This window comes from Thermobia domestica, chromosome 13 (genome assembly GCF_964235325.1).
Source record: "Thermobia domestica chromosome 13, izTheDome1.hap1.1, whole genome shotgun sequence".
NCBI lineage: Eukaryota > Metazoa > Arthropoda > Insecta > Zygentoma > Lepismatidae > Thermobia > Thermobia domestica.
The window spans coordinates 61,994,008-62,008,909 of NC_137466.1; the positions used below are offsets into that span (position 1 = coordinate 61,994,008).

Consider the following 14,902-nt stretch of genomic DNA (forward strand, 5'->3'; position numbering starts at 1 on the left):
TTGTGCTTTCACGTGTCTGACTATGTCTTTGTTTTTCAAGATTTCTTCTGTTTCTTTGTTGGAAGATATTCTTATCCAATTCTAATGGGCCTATAAATCTTCCTTATTACTTTACTTTCGAATACACGTAGATCATTTTCGTTCATTGATCAGCGTTTATATTTCTGAAGCGTAGGTTACTATTGGGTTCTTTATATTTTTAATTTTGTGCTCTGTTTATTATCCTGTGCTTTTCAGCAGGAGGTTGTTAGCATGCTGTGGTTTATTTTCTGCTAGTATTCATTCTTTTATTGTGGTTGTTGTGTTGTGTTTGTTATCTATTAAATATCCTAAATATTTAAGCGTGGGTACGCTTTCAAACGTCTTATCCTGTATTATTATATTCATTTTATTTCTTCTATCCTCTGCAGTTATTATAATCTTGTATTTGGTTTTGCACGCGTTCACCTGTAATCCCATTATGCTGGCTGCTCCTTCCATGTATATGTAAATTCTTTTTAGTTCGCTCTCAGTTCTTGCAATTATTGCAACGTCATCGCCGTATACACAGATTTGGCTGGTTTTGTGCATTATTGTTCCTCTTCTATTTTGTGTATAGTTGCATGTAGGGTAATTATGAACAGCGTTGTGTATACTCATAGTCCATCTCCTTATTTTAATCCCCGTATCGTATCGTAGTTCTAATAATCATTCTATTTCAACTTCCGTATTTTCCTATTTTCGTCTTTGCATACTTCTTGATTCTATTGTTGATCTTGCTTGTTAGTATTTTGTATGTGTCATTCAATAACATGATTCCTCTATAAATTTTACATTCAATTTCATCTCCTTTTTTTGAGGGCAGAGGATGTATTATCCCTAGCTTCCATCTGTCTGGTATTTCTTCTTCTGTTCAGGTTTGTTGGATTATATCATATATTTTTTTCTTTCAGTTTAGGTTCTGCGTGTTTTATTAGTTGTATGGTTATGCTATCTTCTCCCGGGACCTTATTGCTTTTCAGTTTAGTAATCATCCCTTCTGTTTCTTCCTTCGAGGATAATGCTTTAACTTCTTCCTCAACTTTCCTTTCTTGTGTGCTGTAGCCATCTTTTCTTTGCCTATTTGATCTTGTTGTTTTTCTACCTGTGTCTTGAGGGTTCAATAATTCTTTAAAATAGTCTGTCCATATTTCCATTTTTTTTTATCTCCTATTTCTCCTTTCCCGTTTTCGTACCTTATCATTTGCAGCTATTATTCTCTTCGTTGCTATATAGAATTTTCTAGTTTTATTTTCTTTATTTAAATTTCCTGTTTCCGCATTCATACTTTTTATCGTCTCTTTCTTTTTAGCGGACCTTCTTCGCCTTTTTTCTTCTAGGTTCCTCTTTTTGTTAGTAATTTCTAGACATTTTTCATCAAATTATTTTATTTTCTTACTTTTGTTTTTCTTAAGTCCAATTATTTCCGTCGCAGCTTCCTTTATTACTGTTATATCATCATTCCATTTCTCTTGTATCGTTGCGTTTATTTTCTCTGTCTTTTTTCACCCTCACTTTCAATCGTGTTCTTGAATTTATCAGTTTCTTCTTTGATTCTTAATTTCTCGATATTCCATTCCTCATTTGTAATTGTTTTCTGTTATATTCTCTCTCTTCGTTTTTTTTCAGCTAAAGGGTGGTCTGTATCGCTGTTTGGACTCCTGAAAACGCCTATTATGGGTTTCTAAATGTATTTGTTTTTCTGGGAAGTTTGTACTTGTACCCTTTGTATTAATTGATTCTTCGTTGCAAGTTGGATTAACAGATGCCCATTCTCATTACTTTCTGCTTGTAGTGTATTTTTCTCAGTGATTTTCGTATTTGTCTTTGCTTCCTAGTTTGGCAGTGAAGTTGCCCAGTATTGTTATTGTATCATGTATAGGTGTGTTTTCGTAAGTTTCCTCTAAATTCTCGTAGAATTCTTAGCATTGTCTGTCTCTTTACATTGTCTGTTTCTTCAGTGGAGAAATTATTGTAAGATTTCTTTAATTTGAGTGGTAGTTAAACCAATCATCTAGTTCGTTTTCTTTATCGTGATAAAACCATGTGACGCAAATTCAAAATGACATGTACACGCATTTGGTGGGTTGAAATTAATACCATTACAAGATACTGCAGTTACTGTTGTAAACCATCAAAGACTTAAGAAGAAAAGTCTTCATTGGATACCTGCCACCTTCATTGGATACCAGTAACACCTTACACTGGCATAAAGGAACACTTATACACTTAATACTTTTATTAACAGGAATACGTATCTTTGTTATATAGTATGTATAATATATACAGTTAGCTGTTCTTGAAGGAAAAATGGAAAAGAAACCACTTTGTTTGCAAAACTGTCAGCTTGTTTGTACTCACCCAAATCAAGCACAATCACTTCCCACCATCTCAGCATCACCAACGTTTGATTCTTCACCATCACTAGACAATCCAGAATGCTCCTCCGAGTCACTGTCGTAAAGGTTATTTTCAGTTCCATCAAGACTATTGGAAATTATAGTTTATATATATATATATATATATATATATATACAGGGAGTCCATAAAGTCCTGCAGGAAAGTAAAACTCTATAACTTGGAAACCGTTACGTTTAAGTGTATAAAGTTTGGGGGTTGGAAAAAGAGAAGTTTAAAGTTTTGTTCTGGCCACAATGCTCGATGACGTTTGCGCTGGTAATCACGTGACTTTAGATGGCGTCTATTAAAGAAAAGGCACAATGTGTTTTGTGGTTTCCGGAATTAAAATCTTGCGTTTCAGTGCGGAGAAAGTTCCAAACAACGTATGGGAACACCCCCCCCCCCCAGCAGAAACAAGTATCAAGAGGTGGTACGAGAAGTTCAAAGAAACTGGAAGTGTGTCAGATTTACCACGCAGTGGAAGGGCAGGAACGAGTGACGATTGATTCACACGTTGCAGGACAGCGTAGCCAGGAGTCCAATGAAGTCGCTTAAACCTAGATCATTGGAACTGGGAATACCGAAGTCAACGTTACACAAGATCGTACGCAAGAATTTGTAGGTCCGGCCCTATAAGTTAAAATTTGTGCACGAGCTGATGGAGGAAGACTGTGACATGAGAATGGAATTCTGTGAGTCAATGCTTATCCGCTTACAAGAAGATGGTGACCTTCTGTCTCTATTTCTGTTTTCAGATGAAGTCACATTTCATGTGTCGGGAAAAGTAAACAGGCACAACATCCACGTGAATTCGAGGATCACAAGCGGGGTAGTCCCAAAGTCAATGTATGGTGTTCCGTTTCAATGGACCACATTATCGGCCCTTTTTTCTTCGAGGAAGAGACGGTAAATGGTAACAATTATCTGAACATGCTACAGCTACAGACATTCCTTTTACCAGAACTTGCAGCATTTACGGTAGTGCTCTTCGGCATATCAAAATAGACCGGCGTTTGGTCTGCATTCTCAATTTGGAAATGTAATAAACATTTTTGCGTCAAAGTTGGATCACGTAATGCTGAAAAGATATCAAACTCTTTTCGTAAGCTTGAGGCAGATTTTGCGCAGCTGTAGTTCTGAGACAACAGATAGACTATTTCGTTGCATAAATCGCCGAATCCAGCCCATACGAAACTTTAAATTCCATTGGCAAAATGTTTTGTTTAACGTGTTGTTTTGCAGCCTTCAATATGAATCATTTCAGTTGTAACGCATATTCACATTCCCTATTTTGAACTACAAAATCAAGCATTTCTTTTTCCACATCAGGATATTTGCACTTTTGCCCTCGAAATGAACACTGACTTCTCGAACTATTTTTAAGAGTGTCTCTTTACTTACACACCACCGACGAACGTCTTTTTATCGACATCAAATCTGTGTCCAGCTTCCCGCTTTCTGTGTTCATTTGCATAACTAATAACGTAAAATATAAATTTCGCTGTTTAACTAGTACGCTTCTTTCCCTTCGTCACTCACAAACCAGATGTTCAACTTTTCTCGAATAAATCAACCTTGAACTTTCTTACAGTAGTGCTTAATTTAGCTACATCACCAGACCTGCCAATATACAAAACCGTCCTATTGGTGATGAGTCACCCTTGAATATACGGAAGTTGAAGAAGAGGGAGAGAGAGAGATGCAACTCAAAGTACTGTGTAATTTAAATTTTTTCGTAAATTTAGTAGTGCGCCCTTTATTCGAGATTTATACTTTCTTCTGTAATCTCGTGTCAAAGGTTTATCTGCGGCCTATATTCACACAAATACGATATACGTAATCCATACACAGACTGTGTAAAAACACACCATCAAACAGACCATGGGGAGGGATTCTTCGTACCAAATGAAGGAAAGAAAAATAAATAGTGAATATATGATCAAAATTTCGTCCTTCGGAAGCTGTAAATTACTGAGAATGTGAAAAATTAGCTTTAATGTTCTCTAGCTTGAAAATTATGGGACCTAGGTCAAGCAGTTCGAGAAACTATATAGGAAGTGGTTTAGATTCCATCTTTCTAAGTAGTCATATTAACGAACTATGTCGTACCTAGTCCATGTGATCCCACGTTAAGCTGTAAGTCCAGTCCTGTATGGCCTCACTGGTAAAAGGAATGCTAAACTAAAATCCATCTATCAATGCATATTTAGATACATCTTGTACTAGCATCTTCAGAACTTCATGAATCTCTTGAGCCCTTAGAACTTGTACGAGCACCTTCAGAATTTCATGAATCCTTTGATCCTTTTAAACTATGTGCAAACTAGGATATTTGAAACACTGGTTTTCCTAACGTTTGGTAGAGTATAGCTCTAAAACATGCCTTTTTTAAAATTTATTTTTAACACTGGTAGAACAATTTTTCTTTCACTAACTTTGAATCATGACTAAAGTTAGTTTGATATTGGTGTTTTTCCATAGGCCTTATATTCTCCTTACTAGTAATAATAGTGCTATAGGAGTGCAGTGATTTAGTACTACAGCGCACACCTCTGTATTACAAATCCTTGGTTCGTGCCAGACCGGGAGAGTTTTTGGTGTACATCATATCCATGGGTTTCCTTAAAAATTCTGTTCCCTCACGTTATCATTCGACCAAATTTTTTTCATGATCGTTTACTTTCATTAATGGAAACGAACTTTAATTTAATAGAGATTTAATTAATTAATTAATTAATTTTATTTATATATATTTTTAATATTGGTGTAACATGTAAGAAAATAGTAATTGATTGTACTTGTTAATATTGTTACACTTTTCAGACTTTATTATTTGTGTAGCGCACTTGCTTAAAACTGTGCGTACTATTGTGTAGAAGCAATAGACTGACATATGACCGTCTAATCTTGTTTACACTTGAAGATCAAGTTCCTTTGCTGGCTAAAATCCAATTGGAGAGGAGACGAAAATGGCTTGCTCTTCGATCACATTATATTACTGAACCAAATATTCCTTTACTTTTCTAACACCCACGCGGATCAAGGGGGCAACAAAATTGAAGAAAAAATGCACATGCAATTAAATATAGGATCCTTAACCTCTGATCGACAGGATATTATGCAATTATTAATTATAATGTAAAGTGATTACGGTAGTAAGGAGAATACAAAAGGATAAAGAAAATGTATGTATGTTTGTATTTTCCTTCGTACACGAGGCGTTTAATTAATATTTTCCCTGTCCTACGTACAATAGAATGGGAATAAGAGAATGCAAGTTGATAATTACTGGATTACCCACAGATTCTATAGGATGTATATTGAACAACGACAATATAGAAAATCTTACCTTGCATCCGGTGAATTAATTCAAACTGTTTCGGTATTCGCTGGTATCTTTCTCGATGACTTCTGTGTGGTGCTAAATTAGCGATAGTCTGTGGGTTTCTGCCTTCTAGTAGAATCCTTCAGTGAGAAAAGCAAATAAAATCTTAATCTCAAAACTATGTGGACTTGGCTTTTTAAGAGAAAGATATTACGAAGTTCGTAGGCAGTTTCACTGCTTGAAGCGGTTATATGTTCTTCCCCCGTTCATATAATTTTTTTGTAAGAAATAAAAAAAATATGATTGAATGAGAGAGATTGAGAGGGGTAGTATAGATCTAGAAACTTATTTTCATAGGCACGATATAAAGAAAACTAATTTATTACAATTATAGATAACAAAGTGAATATAAACTAAACCATCACCAAAGTGCCTATAAATAACATGATATTTTGAGAGGTTCACATTCTCGTGTTACACGTTAGGACTGTCTCATGTGTTTTTCACTAAAGTCACTAACAGAGTTCTTGAGAGCGTACTTACAGTGTTTTAACGTCCATTGCAATCAGAAACTGCACAACACTTTTCCAATGTCACTTCTCGAGGAAGCAAGAGTGGTAACTAGGAGGCGTGTGGTTGATAGATCCTTTTTGCATCTTTGACTAAATTGTCTAAGGTTTTTATATTACTTTCATTTCTACCTTTCACGGAACTGAAAGTTGGAACTAGGATTGTTTTCGTTTTCACTTTTCTAAATTCATCCGTGTTACCCACAAAACATGTTGTCAGTTCTATTTTAAAACGTTTTCACTCTCCTATATTGTTCTAGAAACTTGGAGATGATCCGTTAACTGTATACTTGTATATTATTATTTTTAAATCTCAAAATGAGGAATGTCTTATTTGCGATTATTTTTCTTCGTTCCTTTTGACGATTACTAGTTTTCTGCGTATCTCTCATCCGGAACTTTATATATTTTTCTTTCTATCGTTTTGTACACCTGCAGCTATTCATGTTGCAGTGTTGTACTAGAGCCATAACTGCACTTCATTACAAACTCCATCGTCCAAGAAGTGCCTATTTCTCAAAAATAATCGTATTTAGGAAAAGAGGTTGAAATCAAAAGGTGGTTTCTTCTATGGTGTATTTCCTTAATTACACTAGTAATGTGGATAATAGGTCTAAATTATTATAGCATACTTTCTATTACTACTTCAATATGGTAAGATTGTGAGCATTACCTTACCAGCAAAGTCAAGCACATGCTTAAGAGATGTGGAGTCATTTATTGACTTTCATTAGTTAGACTGGACTCTAGTCTCTCGGTCATAGTGTTAACCCTAGTCTTTTCTCTGTTGATAGCCTGGTGACTTTTTCTTCTGTTTTTTTCGGGGGTTGGGGAATCACATGGCTAAAAGTTCACAAAAGCAACTGACATCATCTATGTCATAAAAATATTAAAACAAACGGAAAACCCACTATACTGACACTATTTGCACACTCAGATATTTTTGATTGATTTTCCTCCACAGACCAATTCTAACTGGGATTTATGAACTACTTTCTGCATTTTGTTTGAACATATTTTACTATGATATCTTCGTCTTCTTGAAGGACTTTGACTGTGGTCGACCGGAAATAAAAGCCGTTTCCACTCTCATCATATTGTGGGAAATTTTGTTGAGGTGTGTTTTCTTTCGAATTCAGGAAACTCACAACACATTTAATCACTCATTTTTACATTTTCATACACTTGTACACTTGTAAAACACAGATATGAGTTTAGGGTCACAATATGACCATGTACATTTATTCGTAGCACCTTCGTCATATTTGTCTCCTTGCCGATATAATTAGTCCTTTTTCTAGTCCCTAATTAATCCTAAGATTCAAATCATATGGGCTAGCATCCTACCAGAAGACTTTTCAAGAGTTTAATTTCCTGTTTGAAAAGACCATTTTCAGTCCATTTCGAAAGTTCTCACAATTTGGAATATCGTGTTTTAATTTCGAATCTCTGTATACAAGATTAACGGTACAAATGGACGGCCTCATATACGTTACATATGAAATATATCGGCTTTTCAGTCAACACTGTTTGCATTCCTCGTGTATTTTCCTTGTAAGCCATTTGTCTTTTCCATCTTAAGACATCTCGACCTAGTTAATCACTATGTAGAAGTGTTGGGTGATGTGTACATACTATAGATTTTTCAGGCAATGTAATTTTATTCTCCCGTTTGATTCTTTAAGTTTGCTCTGATATTTCTCATAGGACTTTGTTTTGAACAAATAAAAATACAAAATACAATCCAGAAAGTAAGTTTCATTTGTAATGTATGCATTGACTGCACTGCAGTCGAAACAGTGCGCATTTGGATCAAGTCTTGAACCGATTTGCAGGCCAGAGACGTCACTGTTAGAGTAGACAAAAGTACAAATGCTTCGTAATGTGTTGCGACAATATTGAAGAAAGTCAAAACACCTGTTACGTATAAAATGCACTGTCATACAATTTTTGAATGCACAGAATATATCAGCATTTGAAATTCAACGTTGAATTGGTAAACAGATCCTGAACTACTGCAATGGTACAGAGAGTGGTACACCAATTTAACGAAGCACTGAATATGTACTGCTTACAGATTTTCCCCTGTAAAACATTTCATCATCCAAATAATCCCGTATGACTTTCACCCCTTTTAACACCTAAAAGCTTTCCTTGCTGGCCAGACCTTCAGGAATAACTGTGATCAAACAAACCATCACTAGGAGGTTCTTCTCAGGCCGCATCGGTCCTCGATATAGAGATACAAAATATAGTGTCTCGTTATGATATACTATTCAGATATGGCAAATATGTTGAAAGATAACTTATTTCAGCTTTGTTCCATTACTTTATTATTATTATTATTATTATTATTATTATTATTATTATTATTATTATTATTATTATTATTATTGCTGCTGCTCAGCGGAACTTACTTTCTGGATGACACCTGTATTTGCTTTCAGAGGCTCTAAAATGCAAGGAAAATACATGACTAAATTTGTGTGCAGTCTTATTAAAGAAATCAGCAGCTGATGCAATCTGTGTTTTAGAATAATATATTTTATATGCATGTTTAAGCAGTTATTTACATATTAAATGTGTTTCATTTCAGATAAATTGAAGCCATGTGTTAGCCACAGAGATTTAAACACTCGTAATATTCTAGTGAAAGCTGATTTGTCATGCTGTATTTGTGATCTTGGTTTTGCTATGAAGATTTCTGGTTCAAAGTATTTCTACAATGGCGAAGAACAACATGCAGAAACCAAGTCTATAACTGACGTAAGTTGTTACATTTCATTATTTAGCAAGATTTTGATATGAAAATATGCAGTCTTTGTAAAAGGTGTGAATGTATTGTATCAGTGGGAGTTTGTGAAGGAAGTCACATCGGTAAAAATGTACAAATTTCTCTTGCAAGTTAAGAGGAGAAAAGTTACTTAACATCCTAATTCTCGAATACAACAGTTGTGACATAGGTTAGTTTTCTTCTCTTAGTTTATAGCGTTAACAGGATGTAACTTCCATTACGAGTAGCCGTTGATTCTATTGCCCTATTCTCTTAAAAATTGCAGAAAACTTTCGAATCATATCCAATTCGGCTATTTATTCGGAGCTTTTTATTTTATTTAAAATATTAATAATTAAAACCTTTTAATTATGACAAAAGAAAACAAGCCACATATTCTAAAATTTTTGCAAGAAAAGTGAAGATTTGGTTTCAAGCTTATTTCTGTTTCCTTTCTTCTCTTTTTTTTTCTTCTGTCTTTCTTTTTGTTTCGTATGATAAATGAAATTCTGGTTATTGTATGAAATTCCAAAATAAATAGAAATTGCTTTATTCTTTGCTGGGAGTGATTATAGCAAATACACGTCGAATTAATCCCTTAACGCCGGAATTACTTAAAATAGTTCGAGAAAAAAATATTCAATTAGGTATTCTATATGGATTAGGGTTACTAAAGTTAAATCAACTGATAAATGCGCGGAAAATAAGTTTTTACTGTGTATTTCCGGTATTTCGCGAATTCGACTCCTCCTCCCTCAATCTTCCTAATCCTTCCTCAATCAATGTACGAAGTTGTTATGCATATGTATAAGAAAATAGTGACTTATAGGGATTTGTAAGGGAAAAACTTAAAGCTTGAGGAATTCCCTTTCCCTAGGATCTCTCACCCTCCTCTCCCTCTATGTATTTTTTAAACTTTATGCAGCATAGACATGTAGTACACGTTATTACTATGTGTGTATTATTGTATTTATCACATATACAAAAATCATTAGTGATATTTATCAGTACCATCTAAAAATGTTAGTCATTACTACCGAATGTCGTGAAAATGCGACGTACCACGTTATTATAATATTTCGAGAAACGTTTCGTCCAAAATGGACAATTTTACGTCCCTGTAACCGTTGAATATTCATAAGTGTTAGACAGGTTTTATATTACAAGCACTTACCTGTTTTGTAGTAGAGCAAAAGATAAAAATAGCAAAAACATAAAAACTCGTTCTTCTGCTACCGCTAAAATCCTCCCACTCACCGATGTACACAAAATCATTGATAGATGGTGTACTAAGCAAGGGTGAGTTGACTGGTACGTGGCGAATTCATTGAAATCGGCACCTGCGACCAGTGCCATACATTGGCTCGTAGAAGCTAGAAGCACCCATAAGAAATTGTACTGCCCTCTCTTTCTGGACTGCTTATATTTGTTGGCTGATGACATGTTAGATCACAAAATGATTACTTTCATCAGCTGCAAGCATCGGACTGGAGATTGCAGATACGTTGCACCACGCAGGAAAGCCACACCAGGAGAAGAAAACAGAAAGCACTATAACATATCAGGAATACTTATGGTTGCAAATCTACTAAAGATGAAAATAAAATATTTCAACCAACTTTTGACACAACGGATCACTTTTTATTTAGCTCTAATTAGGTTAAGGGGCGTATGCAGTTTCTAATACGAATTATGATTAAATAATAACAGGTGAGGCGCTTAAGATACATTTAAGAAAATGCGTGACATACAAATCATTTTTATATTCGTCATTGGCTATCAATTGCCTAAGGAGAATCATCATTTATTCAATATATAATTATCTAACAATATTTCATATCTTTATTCAATTATTCACTTCATCAAATATTTACATCAATTATAATTAATAATCTTCGTCGCAGAATATCTCATAGATGATCTCCGTTGACAACGTAAAGCACATCAGATATCAATTTAAAGTCTCCGCATTATACTCGTACAATAGAATTCGCACCTGAGAATCGACATTACAGACTGCTATCGCCATATTTTTAAGCTAATTCAGAATTTGGCATGAAGTTCCTGGTATGACATGCATCAAACGTGATTATAAGAGGAAAGGAATATATTCCATTCACGGAATCCTTATGGATTCCGGACGTTTAAATTTAGCTGGACATTATTTAAGCTATATTACGTCCAGAAACCATATATAAAATTTACCATACTTCTGAATACATCGAGAAAATTTCCAAACAATTTTACATTATATTTACTTCCGTACATGATATTCATCAATAGAGAGAAGAAGGAGGAAAAATTTTTTTTTTCTTTTTTCTTAATTTTTCTTAGTAACGCTTTATTGATGATGGATAAGAAGTATAGTTTAAGGATATTACAATGGAATTGTTAAAGTTATTATACAAAAAAGTATGGCATTTTACATTTAATGAACATTTTTTCACCAGACGTGATCGTACTTCAGGAAACATGGGGGAAAATAAGATTTCCACTAAAATTAAATAACTATAATATTATAGAACATCTAAGAGAGGATGGTTACGGAGGATTAGCTACTTGTATTAAAAAGAATATACATTTTAAACCACTAAATCTAAAAATTAACCACAATTACAAAGACATACAACTATATGGTTTTGAAATAAATAATACAAAGTTTGTAAATATTTATATTCCACCATCTACTGTACCAGACCGCCGGTTTTGGTCTCAATTAATATTGGAAAATGATATAGATTACATTATGGGCGATTGTAATACTCAATCTGAGGCTTGGGGAGCGACATATAATAATAAGGCTGGAAACATACTAAACAATACTTTACTAGAATCATCATATCAAGCATTAAATAACGGAACGGCCACTAGAATCACCTTAGAAGGCAATAGTGTACCTGATATTACTATATGCAAAATTCAATATCTCATTCAAGCAGACTGGACAGTTTATTTTGACCCATTTGGTAGTGATCACAAACCTATTTTAATTAAAACGCATCCATTTATATCCAATGCACCTTATGAACCGATAAAATATACATCTGAATTCTCTTCTAAAACTAATAATATAGCAGGTGAACTTAACTGGCAAAACTAGCAACAGGAAATTTCGAAAAACATACAGTATTTAAGTAATAATCAGTGGAAGATCAACACATTCAATCATATGATAACTCAGGCTGCAGCTAAGACCAAAGAAAAAATAAAAGATTTGAAATAAAAAAATGTAGCTCAACACAAAATACAATTAACGCAAAAACCAATTTGGTGGAATAAAGAAGCACAAAAAGCAATTAATAAAAGACGTCTAGCATTTCAAATATTTATAAAATCGAAGAGTTTAGTAGATTTCTTAACATATAAAAATATCAAATCACAAACTAAAATTATATTAAATAAAATCAAAAGAAATAACTGGGAAAAATTTTGTAATAATTTATCATTCCAAACACCAAAAAAATCAATCTGGAAATTTTTACATCAACAACTAAATAAAAATCCTAGAACGTCAATATCTGATAATCTAAATACTACGGACATTGATTGGATTTTACAATTTCAGAAAAATCTTACACCGGACAATGTAAATAATAAAAACATGTTAGACTTTGAGGTTACAGACAATAAACTCACACAGACGGAATCTCATTTTTCCGAAGTGGAATTAGAAGTAGTCCTAAAAAACATTAAAAAAATACTTCGCCTGGAATAGATGGAGTCCAGTATATTCATTATATAAACCTTCCTAAAGAAGGAAAAAAATGTATTCTTGTCTCTTGTGAATATAAACTTGAAAATTCCAAAACAATATATACGCATGATATACAATTTACTATATGACAGGCAAGTCTACATAAAAATTAATAATGCATATTCCAAACCAAGAAGAACTTCGATGGGTCTATTACAAGGCAGTAAACTTAGTCCAATTCTATTTAATGTATTCGTACTGGAATTAGCTCAATTATTGAATAAGAATTCAAATTTATATATATATGCTGATGACGTAATTAATTACGAAATAGTGGAAGATCTAAGAACAGGTATAAGCAAAATTAAACATAATATTGAAATCATACAGAAATGGAATCATGATAATGGTTTAGACATCAATTGGACAAAATCCACTTATACTATATTTACGAAGAAACAAATAAAGAACATTCCTCAGATACAATTGAGAAAGGCTCAATTGAAATTCTCGAAACAAATTAAATACTTAGGATTAATATTAGATTCAAAGCTAAAGTGGAGAGCTCATTTATCTTACTTATCCAATGAAGCAGACAAATATAATAACATCTTAAAAGGTGTTAGTGCTAAAAAATGGGGAATTCATCCACATGTCATTAATTTAATAAATCAACAAACACTTATGGCGAAAATCTTATATGGTGCGATGTTCTTTAATACGAATGATACAAATTTTTATAACAAACTACAATCAATCCAATATAATGCAGCTAAAATCATCCTATCACAACCTGGATTTTGTCCAAAAAATGCAATCTTAGAAGCTACAAAAAATTCCCATTAAATATAACTATAGCTAAACTAACATCGAATTTTGTATTATCCAGAATAGCAAAAGCATCATCAGACATTATTAATAAATTAATAAATTTGAATTTTATGAATCAAAATAAAAAACTACCATATAATAAATATTTACCTTGGATATATATAATATTCAATGAACTTAAGGAACTACAAACAAGAATTACAAAAGCACCTTCAATACCGGCTTTTATATTTCAATATGAAGTAAATTTAATAAAAATTCCAACAATCATTCCTAATTACATTCAATATCATAAATCAGAAATTATACCAAATTTATATAGAAACATTTGGCAATCACACATTGATATGTTACCTCATGAATGTCATTTAATATTCACAGATGCCTCAAAACAACAGAACAAAAATGTAGGTGCGGCTATATTAATTCCAAATATGAACGTCATACAAAAATATAAATTACCTACTGCAATGTCTATTTTTGAAGATGAAGCATTTGCAATAAGGCAAGCACTATTATACATAAAAAAATTTAACATTAAATGTGCATGTATCTGTTTGGATGCGTTAAGTGTTATAAAAGCAGTGAATAATCCGAAGTGGCACATTCAAACCTCATGGAACATAATGTTGATTAAAAAGCTATATCTCATGCTAAAAAATAATAATGTAAAAATAACATTAATATACACAAAGGCACACGTAAATATAAAATGGAATGAAGAAGTTGATAAACTATCCAAGAATGCAGTTGACACAGGAATGAAAACGAACATTAAAATTCCTCACTACAATTTTAAATATCTGATAAGAAATAAAATGGAAGAAAATATCATTTCATGGAAAAGGAAAATAAGAGAAGGACCTGGCATCCATTATTGGAACCTAACAGACATAACACAGGAGGATACATGGGATTCTCTCAAAATTTGGCCTAGATCAAAAATAATTTTATATTATCGTATAATATTGAATACTGCTTTAACGCCCTATAAGTTGAACATAATTCAAAAAAGAGAAACAAACAAGTGCTGGTGTGGAAAAGAAATAGGAAATATAAATCACCTAATATTCCAATGTGAACTGTTACATAAAAAAAGAAATATTTTCAATACACATATTCTTAATTACTTCCATACATTTCCAGTATCTACAAACATGATTATATACACAAAAAATTGGGAATTAATTAAAAAATTACTACAATTCATCCAAGACAACAATTTAAATTTATAAAAAAAAAGTATATTTTCAAGAACTTTAGATAATAAACCATCTTAAAAATAGAAAAAA

At 33.0% G+C, this 14,902-nt stretch overlaps 1 protein-coding gene across 1 annotated transcript in view; it reads left to right on the forward strand.

Moving 5' to 3' along the window:
- The window catches only part of wit (kinase protein wishful thinking), a 265,285-nt gene that overhangs the window by 221,891 nt on the left and 28,492 nt on the right, over positions 1–14,902 (forward strand). Inside the window, exon 9 of the mRNA XM_081735795.1 lies at positions 8,909–9,078. Within this exon, the coding sequence (XP_081591921.1) occupies positions 8,909–9,078 (170 nt within the window). The remainder of the gene's footprint in view (positions 1–8,908; positions 9,079–14,902) is intronic.